The sequence below is a fragment of the Pantherophis guttatus genome, chromosome 7 (genome assembly GCF_059756535.1).
Source record: "Pantherophis guttatus breed Tessera chromosome 7, ASM5975653v1, whole genome shotgun sequence".
NCBI lineage: Eukaryota > Metazoa > Chordata > Lepidosauria > Squamata > Colubridae > Pantherophis > Pantherophis guttatus.
In genome coordinates this window covers 23,487,461-23,508,974 of record NC_142069.1, presented here as the reverse complement: position 1 = coordinate 23,508,974, position 21,514 = coordinate 23,487,461, and the positions used below count along the sequence as shown (strand labels likewise).

The 21,514-nt window shown below is 39.9% G+C and overlaps 1 protein-coding gene across 11 annotated transcripts in view; it reads right to left on the bottom strand.

The window, feature by feature from the left end:
- The window catches only part of MYBPC1 (myosin binding protein C1), a 105,365-nt gene that overhangs the window by 73,928 nt on the left and 9,923 nt on the right, over nucleotides 1–21,514 (bottom strand). For 4 of the 11 annotated variants that reach the window (XM_034403525.3, XM_034403530.3, XM_087873762.1 and 1 more), the window contains exons 2-4: nucleotides 4,324–4,356; nucleotides 3,314–3,355; nucleotides 162–194 (exon numbers count right to left, since the gene is read on the bottom strand). In XM_034403525.3, coding sequence (XP_034259416.1) covers nucleotides 162–194; nucleotides 3,314–3,355; nucleotides 4,324–4,356 — 108 coding nt within the window. The remainder of the gene's footprint in view (nucleotides 1–161; nucleotides 195–3,313; nucleotides 3,356–4,323; nucleotides 4,357–21,514) is intronic. The other 7 variants (XM_034403527.3, XM_087873763.1, XM_034403531.2 and 4 more) reach the window with 3 other exon arrangements.

The window sequence follows — 21,514 nt, the reverse complement described above, 5'->3', positions numbered from 1 at the left end:
GTAATCCATTATTAAAACATGGGTTTGAATGTTTTCGACATGGGTTTCGACATGGCTGTGTTTGTTAGACACAAAATACAAAAACTTGAGTGGGGAAATGGAGTGGGGAGATGGAATGCAAAAAAGTTACAATGAAAATCAAGGTCAACCATAGATCTGACCTGAAGAAGATGTTGTTTCAGTGACGTTTCCGTCTGCAAGTAAAACGTGTACCACAGATACATTCATCACTATGATCTTTTGGGGTTTTTTTTTTTTTAAAGAGGTAAAAATAATATAATCAAAAATGAAAGAAAGAGCAAAAAGTGCTGAAATCAAACGATTATTTTTCTTCATTCACATTAAGATACCTATGTAAAAATAATATAAACGGCATGCCTATTATTTCTGTCAAAATTAGAACACAGGGTTGGGTTTGCATAACCTGTTACAAACTAAAAGGGGTCGGGAAGATCACAGTTTGAATGAATGGAAAGGGAGGGGAGGAAGGATAACATATACAGCCTGTTGTGGAAATGTAGTAATTGTCTTAGCACATTATGGCAAAAAGGCCATCATGTTTACCTACAATATGGGTTTATGTTTTTGGACATAGTGTGTTACATGGACTCAGATATTGTACTTGGCTAACCTATACTGTACAGGGTCCAGTATATTGTGTGAACCCAGCCTTATACGATGTATGCATGCCTACTAAGTTTAAAAGGCTTTTCTTCCAAGTAGAAGATTGCATTTTGACAGAACATTAATTCAGTGTTCCGTTCCTTTCAAAGGAAGAATTAAGCATTAAGAATACTCATCATAAATTAATGGGCCCTAAAACTGAAATCAATTAAAACAATAATGAGGACTTCATCCAATAATAATTACTTCTACAGTGATACTAAGAAACATCATGATTACACTATTAAGAAACAGACTAGGAGTGACATGATAGCATTGATTCAATATCTAAGGGATGCCACAAAGAAGAAGGAAGTCAACCTATTTTCTAAAGCATCTGAAGGCAGGACAAGAAGCAAAGGATGGAAACTAATCAAGGGGGGAAGCAATCTAGAACTAAGGAGAAATTTCCTGACCGTTAGAACAATTAATCAGTGAAATGACTTGCCTCCAGAAATTGTGGGTGCTCCAATACTGGAGGTTTTTAAGAAGAGATTGGACTATATCCATTTGGCAATATCTATGTATGTATGTTTAAAAAAAGTAAATATGGCACCCACAAATATGTGATTGAAGTCCTCCTCTTTTTTAAAATTGTGTTGCACTGAGACATACATTTAAAAGAGGCAGGGCTTCAATCACATAGTCAGAGCTCCCATTTTGATGTCTCATGCATAGCGCACTGAACCCCTTTAAGTGCCTGCTCTCAGGCAGAAATAAATGAAGTATTTGTTCCTCCCAATGTTTCAAAGTTGTTCTTTCCAGTTCTCAGCTGTTGCTTCTCATTACAAAGGAAGGAAGCCTGAAGCACACCTTAGCTGAGGAACAGGCCCAGAAAATAGCCTTCCCAGTGGTACTGATGTTAACCAACTGCCTGTCAATCAAAAGCATGAAAAAAGAAAGCAAGAAGAAGACAGATGATATGTCAGAAATCTTCATCACTTTCAATACAGAGCTGAAAATTGAGAAATCTAATTGTCAGGTTTTGGAGTATTGATATTTATTAGAAATAATAGGAAAAAGAGAGAGAGAGAAATGTTGATACAATTGAAATCCAATCAATCAAGGATGCTTGATGGCTACAATATTTTGTAGAATTCGTTACTATTTTGTTGAGAGATCTGAGAAACTGGACAATCTGAATCCAAACTATTACTGTGGCACAAACATTAGTCTTTAAAAAATATATTTGGCTTTAATCACATCTCAATTTCTTTTAAAATTATGGATTATTTGACTTTTAGAAAATCCTTTCCCTTAACTGCACATCTGATCAGTATTTTCTTCAGCGTGTGTTGTCATAACGTGTGTGCTACACATAAAAAGTAGAATAAAACATAAAAAATGCAATAAAGAAATACCGTGTTTCCCCAAAAATAAGACCCTGTCTATATTTTTTTGAACCCCGAAATAAGTGCTTGGCCTGATAATAATAAGGTCTTATTATTTTGGGATGCTTGGAGCAAGACGGGGCTCCTCTTGCCTTCTTACCTGATTTCCAATTCTGTCTTCCTAACCCTAACCAGAGGAAATGGCGGGGACTGGCTGTACATGCGGTTAAATATTTTCTGGGAGGGCTTATTTTCGGGGGAGAGGCTTATTTTAGTGCATGCACTCAAAAGCCTGATTGGGCTTATTATCAGGGGATGTCTTATTTTCGGGGAAACAGGGTAACAAATGTAGAAACACACCCCGTGATTCCAGTATTTCTCCTGATGGTCTGTGTATATACCTTTACTGCAATGTCTATTAAAAGAATATAGTATGAAAGAAAGAAAAGGACAACTTGTTTAGCATTTATAAAATGTAAGGCAGTTGAAAACTGGGATGGATTTTTTTTTCTCTGCTTCCTTTCCATATCTGCTATGGTTGCTCCAACTTTAAAAATGGTAAAAGTATTTTAGAAAGCAAGAGAGATATTGTAGACAGATTTCATAGAAACTGCAATCACTCTCTCCATGTGCTGACAAAGTAGAACCAGGCTAGAATAAGCTAAAATGAAATAACAGAGGGGTCATTAGATAGCTGGATACCTGATGGAATTTAGAGGATATTAGTAAATTAATGTTAGTATTCCAAGTTATAGGCATATTGTAGCTGCTATATTTTCTGAAAAAAAGGATGTTAATAAATGCACATTAGGGAATAAAATATATGAGAAACATTTATACATATATTATATATTGCATATTTGTACAAACAATTGCTATATGTGTGTGTGTGTGTACCTAAATGTTGAATAATGCTGGAATTACATCTTTTAATGATTTTATTCTAGACAACTGGTGATATTTCATGTCACTGAAGCTTTTCCAGAGTAGATATAATGTATAGCATAATAATCCAGTATTAAGATGTTTAATCATAAATGTCTACAGTTTACCCAGAAAAGTGGAATGTATTCTTTCTTTAAAAAAGTGCACACAATGGACCAAATCAACTAATAAAGGAAAAGGGAGAAAAGACAGTGAGTAAACTTTGACTCTGAGACATGCACAAAAATAATCCAGGAAGGTATATAGTTAATTATATTTTTAAAAGAAATGAAATTCAAATCCAGTAGGGGACAGGATGGAACAAGAAAGAACAGAAACATAATCTACCTGAACTGTACAATCTCGTCTAGCTTTTGAAGAATACTTGTACTCACCTTTTTCTGGGGGTTTCCCCTGTTCCTGAGCGTTAGTTTCTACTATATAAGAAACAGAAGCACATTTTTAAAAGAAAAACCCTGATCATAAATATTGTGTATGTTTCAGCTACTAGTGTTAACATTGTATTAACATTTTAAATATGTAAACTGAACTATTGGGATACTCCATAGCAATATTACAAATAACTTGAATTACATAGCATAAAACTGGATCTTTACATGTATTGTTTTTTTTAAAAAAAAATAAAAAAACACCACTTGTTAGCATGCAGTCTTCTAAGGACTGGAATGGCATCTATTTACATATGTTGAATTACAGATTCCATCAGTCTGCACTTAAAACATGGCTACTTGTGCAGGAGATGAAATAATGCAACAGCATCTGCTAACAATAGTTACAAGAAAAACCTCTATTTAGAATACGATCATCAGAGTAATCAATAGAGATGAAGAAAAATGTGAAAGACTGGATTTGCCTCATGTATTCAAATAGAACTATGATGGCTTATTTTATAAATAAACCTCCATAATTTCCACAAGAATACCACAGCAATTGTTTGGTATCCCTGATTGATCTTGAAAAAACTAAGCAAGGCCCGTATAGGTTACTATTTGAATGGAGGACTATCAGCAAATCCATGTAGATATAGATTTACATCTCAGAAGATGCTGCTGAAAAACAGTATGGATCTGCCCTTGCAGTCAACAGAAACTCAGATTCTCAGAAACTCAACAACACACAAAAAATATTAATGTGTGGTAGAACAAGTTTAAAGTTCTAATCACTTCTTTATGTTCCTAATGAGATCTTTACAATATTCTGCTATTTTAACAAACTTACAATAGATAGATGATAGATAGATAGATAGATAGATAGATAGATAGACAGATGATAGATAGATAGATAGATAGATAGATAGATAGATAGATAGATAGATAGATAGAGACAGACAGACAGACAGACAGACAGACAGACAGACAGACAGACAGACAAATATTTTACTAACCTGGAGGAGGTGCACTTTCTTTTACTGGTATATCTGAAAAGGTTAAAAGAAAGATATTTATAACATTCTGAAAGAAAAGGAACATACACAATGATGCTTCTGTTTTATTCTATAGTAATATACTCAAAAGATTTTAGTAATAATTTATGTCTGGAACTCTGCACTTTGATATGGCCCAAGGGCTAATCAATAAAGTAAAGTGAATAACTGTATAATAATATAAATTCTGCATTATGACAGTTTAAAAAACTCACAACATCACACTGTTCTTATTATAAATACGTACACAACTGGGTTCTATTTGCATATAATAGCCTATTACATTATGGTGCATTATGTCAGGAGGGTTTTTTTTAAAAAAAGCAAATTACTAGAAAGTTTTCCCCTTCTTTTCTATAACAAACAGCTATTATTATTACGAGGCCAATGTTAATGCACAATATTGTGCAAATATTTCATACAAAAAAGATTATTCCCAAAATGCTGATAATCCATATTGCCCCCAAATCTTGAAAAATTGGTCGCAGGAACAACTAAAAATATTTTTGTCTCCAAGCAAAACTAGGATTGCCAGCAGGGTTGGGGGCCAGCATTTTTTCATGTAGCCTCCGGTCTGATTTCACGCCACTTCAGTCTAATTTCCAATCTGCTGTGAAGGAAGCCAGTGCAGAGGCCCCCCACCTCCCAGTCTGACTTCTGTTCTTCCCATACAGACCATAGCTTGGGAGAGAGAGGAAATGTTGTTGGAAAGGAGAATAGGAGAAGGGATTTTAGAGAATAATTATCCCCACCTCTTTTAACTGTGAAATTGAGGAAACTCTACTGATAATGCATTCTCCAAGATATTGCCCCAACAAGAAAAAAAAAGCTGCTAAACCCTAATTTACAAAACTAAACTTCTATTAATCATTGGTTTCATCAACGGATCATTGAACAACTGGCTTTGGGACTGCGGTGCTCGCACACATGACTTTGTCCTTGCATTAGAACATTTAATCCTACCTAGACAACTTTAGCTACTGAGAGTCTGCAATAGATTTTTAGGTTGGAGACAACAGGGATGGTTGGTATGAGGGCCTTGTCTTACATAGCATCCTAAGAATTCCCACAGGCTCAACTGAACATGGAATACAACTCAACTGCCTAGAGGTTTAATTTTGGTTTAACCGCATGGAAGGGTATTTCATGCATGTCACTGTGTTTTAAATAGAACCCTTCTTGAATGCGTTGCATTATCCTACTGCAATCCTATGGTGCTCCGGATGTTGTTAAAGTACTATTTTCAGCTTTCCTTCTATTCGCCATGTTAGATGAGGCTGCCGTGTAATGCCCGGAAGTCCATGGGAGATCTACGCCTATTTTACTAGCATTTACTAAGAGCCCACTGACATTTAACGGTAGTAATGCAATTTCTTCACATGCTGTTTGAGTGACAAAAATTAGGGAAGCTTCAATTATCCTCACATAAATTGTATACATGTAGTCCTCAACCTACAGCATTTGTTTAGTGACTGCTTGAAGGTACATTGAAAAAAGTGACTTATGACCAGTTGTTCTGACCCGGCTCCTGAACATGACAAGCCCTCTGTATTTAACTAAACATTCCCTTTATTAGGAGTGCCAGCAGCCTTGGCAAAAAGTCTCTCTCTCTCACACACACAGCAGGATAACAAGTGGCTGACAGACAATTGTCTACCACACCTATTCATCTCTGCCCCCTGCTTTTTATCCCCAGAGCTAGGGTGGGGCTTTGCTAGCAGCGGTGGCTCTTCCTTCCCAAGGATCGGCCCATTGATTTCCACTGCTCTCCTCTCCTCTGCCTTCCATACATCCGCACGTCAGGCACTGGACCCAGCTGTTCCTCATCCGCCACCTCCAGACTTTGGGGGCTGTTGACTCTCCATCTGAGGGCTGAGGGACGGCCCAGGCTCCACCTCTGTATCTCTGACAGCTCCATTCCCTCTTCCCCCTCGGAGCTCTCAGATTGCCTTGATGTTGGCCCTGACTCCCACGCCGCCTCCTCATCTGATTCGGCTGCAAGAGGGGCCGGTGGCCGATAGGCCTCAACACCGGTACTCATACATCAGTTGCAGTTTCCCCACATGATCAGAATTTAGGTGCTTGGCAGCTGGAATGTATTTACAATGTTTGCAGCATTCCGTGGTCCTGATTTGTAATTTGTGAACTTCCCAGCCAGCTTCTGACATTCGAAATCAATGGGGGAAGCTGGATTTTGCTTAATGACTGTATGATTCCATTAGCAACTGCACTTAACAACCTTGGTAAAAAAGATCATAAAATAGGGTGCAATGCACTTAACAACCATCTTGCTTAGCAACCAAAATTCCGTTCACACTTCTGGTTGTAAGTTACAGACTATCTGAAGGTGGCTGTGGCTGTGGCCATGACAAAGAAAACAAATGTCTAGGTGCTTTAAATAACTGTTTCTTAGAACTGATAGTAATACTTCTAGCCAGAATACAGCTAGTCCTTGATTTAAAAACATTCGTTTAGTGACCATTCAAAATTACAAGAGCACCAAAAAAAGTGACTAATGACCATTTTTCACACTTACAACCGTTGCAAAATCTCCATGGTCATGTGATCAGAATTTAGATGCTTGGCAACTGGTTCATATATATGATAATTGTCCTGGGCTTATATGATCACCTTTTGTGACTTTCTGACAAACAATGTTAATGGGGAAGCCAGATTCCCTTAATAACAGTGTTACTAACTTAATAATTGTGGCAAGAAAGGTTGTAAAATGAGACAAAACTTACTTAACTACTGTCTCACTCAGCAACAGACATTTTGGGCTCAGTTGTGGTTGTAAGTCGAGGACTAGCTGTAGAGACAACCTTGATATAAATCTAGGTGGTAACCATAATCTGGCGTGAGGCATTTGTGTGAAACTAATAGGAAACAATGACCTTAATGCTTTTGCCTTTATCTTGCTTAACTAAAAAATGAGAAAGTTCTGAAAAATGTCCGGACTGGTTAAAAAGAGACAGAAGAGTTAAGAGGATGAAATTTCTTTGTAATGCTTAGAGATTATTTTTAAATCACAACAATTGAAGTCCGAGTGGAATGAATCCCGCAATGTAAGAAAAGATCAACCAAGTCCAGGATGAGCACCAAAGGATTCCTCCCAGAACTCTAATAAAGGAGACTTCCTTTGGAAATTGGAAAACCCACCAAGAGCAAAAAGGAATATAAACTCTGGCAGAAAAGGTATAGGGCAGTGTTGGCGAAACTGTTCAGCTGAAATGGGACACGCACGTGCCGGAAACCGGAAAAGCAGTTGCCTGGTGCGCATGCGCATGCCAGGAAGATTATCTTCAGGTTCCCGGGGTGCATATGTGCACCGGCCACCTGGTCTTCTGGGTTCTGGTGTGCATGCGTGCACAAAGACCAGGTGGCTGGTGTGCATGTGCATGCCAGAAACCGGAAGATCAGCTTCCCGGCACACGCATGCGCACCAGGCAACTGCTTTTCCGGTTTCCGGCACGTGCGTGTCCCATTTCAGTTGGGACAGCTGCTCTTCCAGTTTCCAATGCTCCTGCACACGTGAAGGCCAACTGGCCAGCACGTCAGAATCCGGAAGAGCAACAGGCGATGGCTTGCGTGTCCGGAGAGATGGCTCTGTGTGCCACTTCCGACACATGTGCCATAGGTTCACCATCACAGGTGTAGGGTGATCATAAGGAAGAAAAAGTTGAGGACAGTATGATAATCAATCAATCAGAACTTTTTTTCATTCTATTCAGTGCAGAAAACCAGCCCCCCCAAAAAAGCCGGTAATTTGTTTGATGGCAAAGGAGGAATAAGGATACTGTGGGATTGATGAAAAACTGAATGAATTCTTGGCCTCTGTATTTTCTACAGAAGGTATAGGAAAAGATCGCTATGTCTCTGATTGAGAGAAGCCAGTTGAGGTAACAAGAGAAGATATTCTGGGACCTCTTGAGAGACTATACAGTAATAAATGGCTGAACTCTGATGACATCCACCCAAGAGTTTTTAAAGGCCTCAGTTGTGAAATTGCTGAGCCCTTTACAAAATATGTAATTTATCCTTTACATTGGGCTCACTGGGAGAGAACTGGAAGGTAGCCAGTGTGACACCAGTTTTTAAAAATGGACCCAAAGGAGAGGTAGGAAATTATAGATCAGTCAGTTTAATATCTGCTCCATGATTGGTACTACTGATCAAAGAAGGGGAAAAAATCTGCATGGATTCTGCAGAGCTAAATCCCATCTCCCCAATAGTTTAGAAATTTTTGGGAGGATATCTGCTGGCACATTGATGGAAGAAAAAGGCACAGTCAATCAGAGGTGGGTTTCACATTTCACTGGTTCATCGTGCATGCTCGCTTTGTGCGTGTGTGCCTTCTGCACATGTGCCCGGCCTCAAAAACGTGGCTAAATCAGGGGTGAAATCCAGCAGGTTGTGGCAGGTTCTGGAGAACCGGTAGCGGAAATTTTGAGTAGTTCAGGGAACTGGCAAATACCACCTCTGGCTGGCCCCAGAGTGGGGTGGGAACTGAGATTTTGCAATATCCTTCCCTCAGGAGTGGAGTGGGAATGGAGATTTTGCAGTATCCTTCCCCTGCCACGCCCACCAAGCCATGCCCACCAAGCCACATCATGCCCACTAAGCCACGCCCACAAAACCGGTAGTAAAAAAAATTGAATTTCACCACTGGGCTAAATAGGACAGCATTACACTGGAGCGGACAGGCCCACCCCCACCTCCAGTCACTTCTACCAGTTCGCCTGAACCTGTCTGAACCGGCTGAGTACTATCTCTGCAGTCGATGCTAGGCAGGGGTGAAATGCTCCCGGTTCGGACTGGATTGCCCCATCCAGTAGTGATGGCAGGTGGTTCGGAGAACCGGTAGCAAAAATCCCTGCCCCACCCCATGCCCAGCTGAGCTGCGCGATCATCAGAGGCTTTTTAAAAAAATTTTAAAAGCATTTTTTCTACAACCTCTTCGGCCGAAAAAATGCTTTTAAAAGTAAAAAAAAAAATGCCGACGTGCTCTTCGGCCAAAATGCTCTTTGGCCGAAGAGGTTGTAGGAAAAAAAATGCCTTTAAAAGCCTCTGATGATCCCAGCTGAGTTGCCTGATCGTCAGAGGCTTTTAAAAGCATTTTTTTCTGCAACCTCTTAAGGTTGTAGAAAAAATGCTTTTAAAAGTAAAAAAAAAAAAAAAAAAGTTGGCCACGCCAATCAAGACCAATGAACCTTACAAAAGCAGAGCAGTCACATTATCCACCCCACCACCAAGGCACACCCACAGAACCGGTAGTAACAAATTTCACCTTTCACCACTGATGCTAGGACTCATTTGGAAAAAGGTTGAAAATAAAATGCTCAGCTTAATAATACTCTCAGATAACCTCTTGTACATTTCCATCTGAAAAATTGTATACAGTTTTGGTTTGAAAAAGAAAGGGTTTAAGTGAGCTTGAAATAAATTCATCTAAAATTATCAAGCAGCTCTATCACCTTCCTATGAGAAAGAGCAAGAAAACAGGTGGGGACTTGGTCACGATCTCCAAAATTATGCAAAGTATGGAGAAATCAAGACCAATGAACCTTACAAAAGCAGAGCAGTCAAAAGACAGCATCATTAATCTGTGGGGATACACCACTCCAAGGGAAGGCAATGGCCACACTGATTTAGATGGCTTAGAAAAGAATTGAATACTTTTATGGAAAGGGTCTATTAAGAGCAATTAGGTTTTAAGATTGAATGTGTTTCTGGATTGGAAATCAGCATGCCCCCAAATGCCTAATACTGCAGGGTGTGAAGGATACTAATATTCTGTGCTTGCATTCACGATCCTTGTGAAGGATTTTGAATTGAACAGCAGAAGGAAAAAAAAGCAAATTGGAATTGCCTGATGACTCTGGAGGGCAAGGAGTTTGATAACAAAAATCAGATTATTGTCTTTTCCTTGGTGTGAAATGACATTATTTATAATAGAAGGTGCTAATGTCAGCAGAAAGGGCTGGTTTGAAGCTTCCATAGAAATATGGAGTTTAGAGGCTCTAGGTCAGACTATAGAGTAAGGCCAATCTATAATTTATGTTGCCTTTGTGAGTTTTGTATAACATATCTAGGGATGTATATACTGCTGCTGTTTTTTTGTGTTTTGGCCAGGAGGCCAATAAAATATACTTAAAATAAAATATAAAATAAAATATACTTCATTGCATCTATCTCCAAATGCTCTGGCTCCTTATTTAGGTGGGCATTTTTCCTACCACAAAGTAAAGGTGAAAATACCACCATCTTCTATTCTACAGGCATCTGGATGATCAATGTAAGGAACAAACTGGTGGGCTAAGATAAGTCATGGCCCAATCTGGCAGCAGCATTCTTATTTTCACACACATTAAAGAGTCTGGTTTTCTATTCCAATAACAATCCTGATCCATAAGTAGCACTTGACCATCTGTTTAGTGACAGTTTGACGTTTTCATGGCACTGAAAAAAAGTTACAATTGGTCCTCGCACTTATGATATTGCAGTGCTCTTACGGTCATGTGATTGAGATTGAGCTTGGCAACTGGTATGTAGTTACCACAGTTGCAATATCACTGGGTCATGTGCAGGAGTGAAATGCTACCGGTTCGGTCCGGTTCCCCGAACAGGTGGTAAAAAAATGCTTTAAAAAGTAAAAAAAAGTTCTGACGATTGTCGCACAGCTGATCTTCGGAACTTTTTTTTTTTTTAACTTTTAAAGCATTTTTTTACTACCGGTTCTCCGGAACTAGTAGTTAAAAATGCTTTAAAAAGTAAAAAAAAAAGAGCAGGAAATCCAAAAGCATGCGTTTGGTGTGGAGTGCGCATGCGTGTGCAGCGTGCATCTGGCGTGTACCATGCATGCATGGGCAGCGAATCAGTGGCGACCTATGGAGGATTTCACCACTGGTCATATGTGTCATTTGCAACCTTCCCAACTGGTTTCCAACAGGCAAAGGGGGAAATTCAAATAATGACCATGGCAAAAAAAGATCATACCATCAGGTGCCATCATGTAGCATGACATCATTTAGTGTCATAAGTCTCAACTGTAGTCATAAACCGAGGATTACCTATATATATTTTCCCCTGAGTTAGGTTAGCTACACTGTATTTGTATAACGTTATTGTTTTATGAAGAAAAATTTCAGAAAGGAAATCTTTATAATATTTTTATCACAAAGAGGTGTCTGCTGGCCCATCTACTGTAGTTTAGCATCCTTTTTTTCACCAAATGCCTCCAGAAACTGGAAGGACTGAGAGAGAGCAACTGGCTTAAAGTCACCTAATGATCTCTGTAGTTGAATACAGCAGGAGTGGGTTCTAAATTTTTTTACTACTGGTTCTGTAGGCGTGGCTTATTTTGTGGGCGTGGTTTGATGGTCATGTGACAAACAATTCTTTAGGATTTAGCAGAGGTACTGGTCTACCAGGCTTTTAACTGCTTGCAGAGCCGTACCGGTCTACCCATTTGTTCTTGGAGCATACCGGTCTACCTATTTGTTTTTGGAGCGCACTGATCTACCACCACACTGCCTTTTACCACTGATCAGCTGTAGGGCGGCCCTTTGAAGCTCAGTGACAAGAGTTAAAACAGTTTTTTGCCTCTTCTGCCACCACCAAGAGCATCGGAAACCGCTTTCGAGCAGCTTGGCCTCAATTGCCAATCTACCACCGAGCAGTTTACAAGGAGCAGATCGGTTCTAGCCGATCAGTTGGGAGGCTTCTTGGCTTATCAATTTAAAGCTAAGGTGTCTTGGGTTTTTTTTCTCTTCTTTGTCAAGTGAGCCCTGATTTTTTTCATCTAGCCGATCAGCCGGGCCTCGGGAGGCAGTGAATAGATTGGGGGCGGGGCCAGGCAGAGGTGGTATTTACCGGTTCTCCGAACTATTCAAAATTTCCACTACAGTTTGCAAGAACCGGGGAGAACCGGTAGCAACCCACCACTGGAATACAGATTTAAACTTGGCTTCCCCACTCTAAATGAAAACACGAACCATAACACTTCAAATACTTCTTGATGTTTGTGCTGCTTTTCTAATCTTAGCTGTTTGGAAGCAAAATATAAAGAGCAACTTATGTACGAAAGGTGGCAAAGGCACATTTCTAAATAAATAACTAAAGTTCCGTACCCGCTCAACTCACCAGTAAAACCAGTTTGCATACTTAACCCTGCCTAAGTCTAAACATTGTCTGCCAGCAGTAAAATACACAAAATGGAAATTCCTTTGAACTTCCTTAACAGGGAGCTTCAAAGTTTCAAATCAACACTCAGTTATCATCCTCAGTGTTGTAAGAACACTATAAGCCTTTAAAAACATTTCATGTTTCAATAGCATTTCTCAACACTTCTCATGGCTTCACAAGTTAATTTGTTTTGTCACTCTTGAATCTCCTGCTAGTCACTGAGTTTTCCAAATTCTTGTATAGCGAGATGGATTGTTGGAAGACCTGAAGGACCAATTTGGGGACAAATTTTCATGGGGAAAAAATTATGTAGCATCAACTTTATGACATATTATCAATCAATTAATCATAATTTTGATTTTTGTCACCTTCTTAGTTTTTTATTTTGCAATCCTGAATTCATTACGCTTTCTTTCCACATTGATTTTTAAACCATTCATTTAAAATATCCACCGTCCACATTTTCCCCTCTATATGATTTTTGTACACTACTTCACATGGAGTAATCATATTTAACTTCAGCCATCATCCCTTCTCCTTATCTCCTGCTGCGTTTCATTGCTTTTTCTTAGGACTTTGGTGGATGACAAAGGCAAGGGAAGATCATCTGGATGCCCAATGGGGGAACAGAAAAATATATGTTTTGTGAAGCACCTTATCCTTTATTCACCTCAATTCCACACTGCAATTTCTTTCAGGGTGACTATGTGGAGCTGCTGTCAAAGCACCACGGAAACTACAGATTAATCAGCCTGACATCAATACCTAGGAAGATCCTTAAAAAGATAATCAAGCAGCAGATCTGCTAACACGTAAAAGCAAGCAAAGTTATAACCAGAAGCCAACATGGATTTGCCAAAAGCAGATCATGCCAAACAAATTTTATTTCATTTTTTGACAAGGTGACTAAATTAGTGGACCAGAGAAATGCTGTGGACAAAGTATACTTGGATTTCAGTAAGACATTTGACAAAATAGACCACAAACTACTTCTTAGTAAGTTAGAAAAATGTGGGCTAGACAGCACCACCAGATGGATCCATAACTGACTGACAAATTGCACTCAATATGTAGTCCTTAATGAAACTATATCTATATTTCATGGAGAGAAGTAAGCAGTGGGGTAAAACCCAAGGTTCTGTTTTAGGCTCAGTACTCTTCAATATCTTCATAAATGATTTAGATGAAGGAATAGAAAGGGAACTCATCAAATTTGCAGATGACATCAAGTTGGCAGGAATAGCCAACACCCCAGAAGATAGGCTCAAGATCCAGAAGGATCTCAACAGACTTGAACACTGGGCTCTATCTAATAAAATGAAATTCAACCGTAAGAAAAGAAAGATTTTACACTTAGGCAAGAAAAAGCAAATGTATAGAATAGAATAGGTCAGTGGTGAAATGTAAAATTTGTTACTACCGGTTCTGTGGGTGTGGCTTGGTGGTGGTGGTGGGTAATGTGATTGGGTGGGCGTGGCCAACTTTTTTTTTTTAACTTTTAAAAGCATTTTTTCTACAACCTTAAGAGGTTGCAGAAAAAAATGCCTTTAAAAGCCTCTGACGATCCCAGCTGAGCCGCGTGATCATCTGAGGCTTTTTTTTTTTACTTTTAAAAGAATTTTTTGGCCGAAGAGGTTGTAGAAAAAATGCTTTTAAAAGTAAAAAAAAGAGCCTCTGATGATCATGCGGCTCAGCTGGGCATGGGGGGGGGCAGCGATTTTTGCTACGGTTCTCCAAACCACCCCGCCGCCATCGCTACCGGATCGGGTGATCCAGTCCGAACCGGGAGCATTTCACCCCTGGAATAGGTGGAACCTGGCTCAACAGCAGTAACTGCGAGAGGGATCTTGGAGTCCTAGTGGACAATCACTTAAATATGAGTTAGCAGTGTGCGGCAGCCACCAAAAAAGGCAATACAATCCTAGGCTGCATTAACAGAGGGATAGAATCAAGATCGCATGATGTGTTGGTATCACTTTATAATGCCCTGATAAGATTTACCTCTGGAATATTGCATCCAGTTTTGGTTGCCAAAATATATATTAAAAAAAGATGTTGAGACTCTGGAAAGAGTGCAGAGAAGAGCAACAAAAAAGATTAGGGGGCTGGGGACTAAAACATATGAAGAACAGTTGTAGGAATTGCGTATGTCTAATTCAGTGAAAAGAAGTGACATGACAGCAGTGTTCCAATATTTAAGGGGCTCAAATATTCCAAAGTATTCCAAAGAAGAGGCGGGTCAAAGTATTCATTAAAACACCAGAAGACAGGATGGATGGAAGCAATGGATGGAAACTAATTAAAGACAGAACCAATCTAGAACTAAGGAGAAATTTCCTGATAGTGAGAATAATTAACCAGTGGAACAGCTTGCCTTCAGAAGTTGTAGATGTTCCATCCCTGGAGGTTTTTAAGAAGACATTGGACATCCATTTGTCCATAATGGTATAAGGCACAGGTGTCAAACTTCCCACGTCATGTTGCCATCATGTGATATTTCGTTACGCTTTCCCCATTCACGGAGCTGGAGTGGGCATGGCCTGTGCGTGACACATCCAGTCTGAGAGCCGCCAGTTTGACACCCCTGGTTTAGGGTCTCTTGCTCATGCAGGGGGTTGGACTAGAAGACCTCTAAGTTCCCTTCCAATTCTGTTATTCTGCCTCCTGGACACAGAAGACAGGGCATCCTGATGTTTTGATCTCAAGTGGGATGGGGGAAATGCCAGGAACCAAGAAGACTTCAAGACAGAAGCTTCTAAGAGTGGGAGGTTCAAAATAAATATTACAAATTTTCTGTTCTAGAAGTTGACTTTAAGATTAATCACCTCAGCTCTTTAAACTCTTCAGAAACCCTATAGTTTTGTGGAGATGAAGAGGTAAGCACTGATAAATGGCAGAAGCGGCTGAATTTTTAATTATTAAATTTAAATTTTGTCCTGGCTTTGTCTTACCCACTTTTTGGTCCTAGTTTACATTCATATTTTGAACGGAGTCTCCAACATGTCACTCAAAAGACCAAGAACAGCTCTTAACTTGAGAAGCACCCTGATACATTGTCAGAAAGGCAATAGTAGCCTACTTGAAGATAAGAGCAAGATTAGGTCTAAAACGGAAGGCAAGAACTGGCACTGGTATCACCTGCTGAACTAAGGTCTCTAGTAGATTCCCTGTTTCAGTTGGCAATTAACCTAGACTGCATGGTTCAGTTATCTATCAACAATAAGGTGTCCTTGGCTGCCACTTTCAGTTCTGAAGGAAGCCAACAGTAAACATATCACAGCGCCCAGTACCAAAGGTTAACCAGACTATTAGCTTTCAGGATAGACTTTTCTGCCAAGAAAGGAAGAACAATAAATAAAAAAGATGATATGTTACCTCCGTAGCTGTTCAGCCTTTCTGATCCAGCATGCTCAGTGGAGTCCCTAGATGTCATTCTTTACCATCCAGTTGCCTTACAAGGTTCTCTGGTTAGGTGTTGTGGAGGCTTATAGTATGGATCAGTTCCTCACACTGAATGCCTGACAAAGCATTTCATCCACTCAGGGAGAAATTTTCCTCATTAAATCATGAGGACCCTCTTCAGCTGCCAAGGCTGGGGAAATGTCAATACGGTTTTAGCCAGGAAAGCTCAAGGTACTTCAGGCTAAACATAGAACATGACCAAAAAGATTATAAATACCTGGAATAGAATTGCAGAGTAAGGGAAGACTTAAGGGCCTGGAAGCGTAAATCTTATGTTTTAAAAAGTAGCAATATTTGTTTCCGCGTTGATTTCAAATCTTTCAAAACTGTATTTTTGAAAGATTCAGTAGGAAGAAAGTCAAGTTAAACTCAGTTTCTGAAGACAACAGAGATACATTTGTGAAATTTTCTCAGTAGGAATACTATAGTTCTTGGCCATTGCTGTCTTCCAAGTTGTTTCCTGACTTTTCAGCCTACTCTACAACTCAGCTATTCCCTGGAGGTCTCTTGCTCAAGTAATAACTAGTGCTAAACCAGCTTAATTTACAAGGTTAACCATTTATTGCCACCTTCTCAGATTGTTCCAAGTAACATACAACCTGCTAGCTCTGAGCTGAAAAACTGCAAGACTATGTTTGAAAAAAAGCCTGGTGGCGCGGCAGACTAAAGCACTGTTATTAACAGTTATTAACATCAAATTGTTCAGGATAATTTGGTTTGAAATAATTTCTGGAAGTTGATCTGCTCCAAGAAGGGGCCCATTCCATGGTGAGAATTGTAATGGGAAAGCATTGGCTATCTCTTTACCTCACAGGTGTCAAACGTGCCATGTCACATTGCCATCATGTGATGTTTCATGACGTTTTCCCCATTCATGGAGCTGGGGTGGGCGTGGCCTACGCGTGACGCATCTGGCCTGCAAGCCGCCAGTTTGACATCCCTGCTTTACCTCATCAGCTTAATAGAAGATCATAAATTGTAACATATAATACATTCTAGGTCGGATGGACTACTTCTACATCAAGGTAGCTGACATATAAGCACCTGTCAGTATCTAGTTGTGACTCCTCATGGGCATTATAAGTTAAAAGTAGCACTGCAAGTTGCACTTGAACTCTTATTGGTAGCCAATGCTGTGACTGAGAAACTGATGTTAGATGACTGCGATGACTCTGATTTGCTTGCAATTTGGACCAATTAGACCACTTACAGTTTCAAAGTGTTCTTCAAAGGCAGAACTACAGAGAGTGACTAAAATAATCTAGTTGGGTGTTGATGAGTGCCCGAGTCATCCTTGGCAGGGAATCTCAGTCCAGGAAGGACCACAACCATGCATCAGCCAAAGCTGAGTAAAAATACCCCACCCCAACCCCACCCGCTTATCTAACAGTAACTGAGACTCCTAGATCCTCCTGCTCTTTAAAAGGGAATATCAGCCCATTCATGGCTGACAGAGATCCATTCTGGATGAAACTTACTTCTTGCTTCGGGTTTAGCTAGTTTTGTTTCATTCATACTTCCAGACTCCAGATTTTTTGTCTCCAGAATTTTATGGCTGCCTGGTTGGCTGGCTTGCTCATTCATTCATTTCCATTCCTTCATTGGCATGCTTGTATGCTGTTTCCCATTTAGAACTCTCAAGGACATTTATAATAGAGTATTAAATGGTGAATTTCGCTGTTAAACATAGAACATGATTAGCATTTAGCAAGATAACCTACTCCGCAGAGATTTTGCTGTGATGAAGAATTTGAAGGAGGGAATGCTTGCCTTGAGTTCCTGGAGGAAAAGTAGGGTCTAAAAATCAACTAATCAGATAAATAAATAATGAAAAGATCAATGGAGAGCTTTTTCCAAAGAAGGGGGGGGGTCAATGCTAAAAAAACAAATGAGTCTGCTTCAGGTGTATGTATTTGTGTTGAGACAGCATTCTAAAACTGGAAGAGTACGCTAACATTTAAAAAGCATTTAACTAGACGTTAATGTCCAAGAGAGCATGGAAGAAATTTAAATTGAGAAAAAAAATCATTACTTTCCCAATTTCTTTTAAAAATTAGAAATAGCAATATGAAAATTAAATAGATAGCTCGGTTTTTCTCTAGGACTCTGATCAATTGCCTTGTCCTCCAACAGGGTATCTATCAACTTAAATGCAATCATCAAGTTTGAAGGTGACACATTTTTTTTTTCTGAGCCAAGTGCCTCATTTAGCCTTTGAATGACAACCCAGGATCCACAATCAGAAAAAGTGGCTAGAGCCAAATTAAATGTGATTTTCTTTCCTTACATTGATACATTCACCAGTCATGCATTTAATCATTTCTCCTTCCTATTAGGAATTACACTTGGATAGCTTTTGCAGGTTCTGAGGGCCACAGCCAAGAACAAATATTTATTTTATGTTGTCATGTACATGACAAAGATGATGATGTAATCTGCATTATTTATGCAATGTTAAAGAATGTGCGACATAATTATGGTTTACTGTACATGTGATTGTACATCTAGGCATCCCATTATGCAGATCAAAATAAGATCGTGAAGAGGTTTTGAAGAAGTTTTAATATATATTTTTTATATTTAACATTTAATCTATTTATATTAGTGGTGTTAAATTCACAGTTCTGAACATTTTCTGCAATTCTGGGTACACCTATGAATGTAATGGAATGCAACCAGTGGTGGGTTTCATATTAGGTTACTACCGGTTCGCCCCGTGCGCGCACACTCACTTCATGCACGAGTGCTCCCGGTCCACACGTGTGCCTGCCTTCCGTACATGTACCCAGCCTTCCGTGTATGTGCTTTGCTCTCATGCACGTCTTCCATACATGCGCCCGGCCTCAAAAAGTGCCTAAATAGGGTGGCATAGAGCCAGGATGGACGGGTGGGCGAGGGCAGGCCCACCCGTGATTTCCGCTACTGGTTTGGCTGAATATCACCTCTGAATGCAACTCTGAGAAACAAAGAATGGACCCATGGAAAGAAGAACATTTGCAGGCTTGTTGCAGCAGCAAATACTACATCCTGCATTTCTGAAACTTACCAATTGCAGAAGAATTTCTTGAGTCACATTAAGGGAAGTTTACTGGAAGTCTCCTGAGGACACGTTCCATGGACATCCCTTTATTTATATCCCTTTCACTCTATAGCAGGGAGCCCGGCCTCATTTCTATGTCTGCCGAAGACACTCTTATCTCTGCACCTCAGTTTTTTTTAAAAACAGGTTTTAAGATATTTTATAACTCAAAATCTATGCCTTCTTTGCATTTTGAACATCCAGATCTTCCAAATCTCTTTCAAAGGTATAAACTAGAAAATTAAGTTTTAAAACGGGAGAGATATTTATTGCAAAATTCATTTTTCTTCTTCTCAAAGAGTATCAACCTTGGCCACTAGGTCTCACTGGTAATAGGGGGATCAAGTTCTAATCCTAAAGCAGGCCTAAATCTCATAGGCAAGGATACCACCTCTCCAGCTTTGAACTGGAGCCTCTGGGTATTAGCTTCTTGTGTGCAGACTGAACAGCTGATGAGGGGCAAGAGGTTGTCTGAGGCTGTGGGAGGGAGACTCCCACTGCATCGTGAAAGCCATTGCATCAACTGAGGTGGATGAAAAAGGCTGCAGGAGGCAGACTCCAGAATGTCTCTCCTGTTCCACTGCACAGCCTTCGTTCTGTATTCTTGCCAGCTGTGACTTAACAGTCAACAGGTCTATGCTGCAGTCAACAGGTCTCTTCTGCGCACTGGGGCAGAACCAATATTCCTGATGTATCACACAATCTTTATAGTACCTGGCAGTCTATCTTCAAGCACAGATTAGTACTTAAATGATGGTGGGGTGGCCAGGTGACACTGTGAAGCAGAACGCTTCTTCCTGCTACACTAGGTAGCCCTTATATCTACTCCTTAACAAATACAACACACAAAATCTAAAAGCAGATCTCCTCAAGCAACTTCACTTGTACTGGGAACCAGTATCCAATAAGGTGTGCAGTAAATTTCAGTCTAAATTTGTGTTACTGTCTCCATTGACCTGAAGTTTGAAAAGCAGCCTTGTTGAAGAAGGCTAAATGCTATAAGGTTGGAAGCGTAACCCATCTCTGCTTTATACGCTACTAGAAGAACATGCCTAAAATATCAAGATGCGACATCTAATTAAGAGAGTAAAAGCACAGCTGTTACTTAGGTTTGCACAGAGAAATGCTTTCATGGTTTAGCCATCCAAGAAGAGGATTATGGATCCTGATTTACACCAATGGCCAAGCTCACCAAGGAGCCTGATTCTTGCTAGAGCATTTGTTGACTGATGAAAATAGGGTAGCTACTTATGCATTGCCATCACTCTTATTTTTAGACAGAACTGCATTGCTATTTTAAAAAAAGAAAAAGAAGAAAAGGCTAAAGAGGAACACATCTGAAGAAAACGTGCTGCTCAATAATGATACAAATGTAAGAGATGATACAGATGTAGATACAGATGCAAATATAGATTTAGATATCAGGGTGCTGATAAATATCAGGGCAACTTCTGGATGTCCAAGAAGCACTTTAGTAAAACAAGTCGACATTGCAAACTTTAGGAAAATTTGATGAGATTTCATCTGCCTTGCCTTGCATATGATATTGTACATGATTTAGACAATCTCATGCAAAATATGAGATCAGATCTTCAACTGCTGAATCTCATGTTATGATACGGCAAATGCTTTGCAATTTTGAAAATGGGTTGATTGGACAAACACATAAGATTATACAGTTCTTATGTGGTGGTGCAGTGGTTAGAATGCAGTATCGCAGTCTAACTCTGCCCACAGTCAGGAGTTCAATCCTGACAGGCTCAAGGTTGACTCAGTCTTCCATCCTTCCGAAGTTGGTAAAATGAGAACCCAGATTGTTTGGGGGCAATATGCTGACATTTATAACCATCCAGAGAGTGCTTGTAAAGTACTGTGAAATGGTATATAAGTCTAAGTGCTATTGCTATCCTTGCATCTCTGTAATGAAGGAATGGGCAACTAAGGCCCCATTATGATCAGTGGACTTCAACTCCCCGAATGCCTGAGCCAGCCATGCTAGATGTTGAATTCCACAGGTGGTATAGAAATTGCCTGCCCCTGCTGTAATGGGTGGGGTTTCTGACCAAATGACTCTATGTCTCTTCAAATTATTGTTTGATGAAGATCATGGGAAACTTTATTTCCTTCTTATGATTCCTTATTTGTCAGATTTGGACTGGTAGCCACTGAAATAGAAGCAGACATATGAAACAGAACATATGCCCACATTCTTTCTATATTTGCATTATATTGTGATTTAATATAGGCATAGGGCCTAGCTATCTTCGAGACCGCCTGCTGCTACCAACGACCTCCCATCGACCCGTGCGCTCCCACAGAGAGGGCCTCCTCGGGGTGCCATCAGCCAGACAATGTAGGCTGGTGACCCCCAGGGGGAGAGCCTTCTCTGTGGGGGCTCCCACCCTCTGGAATCAGCTCCCCCCAGAG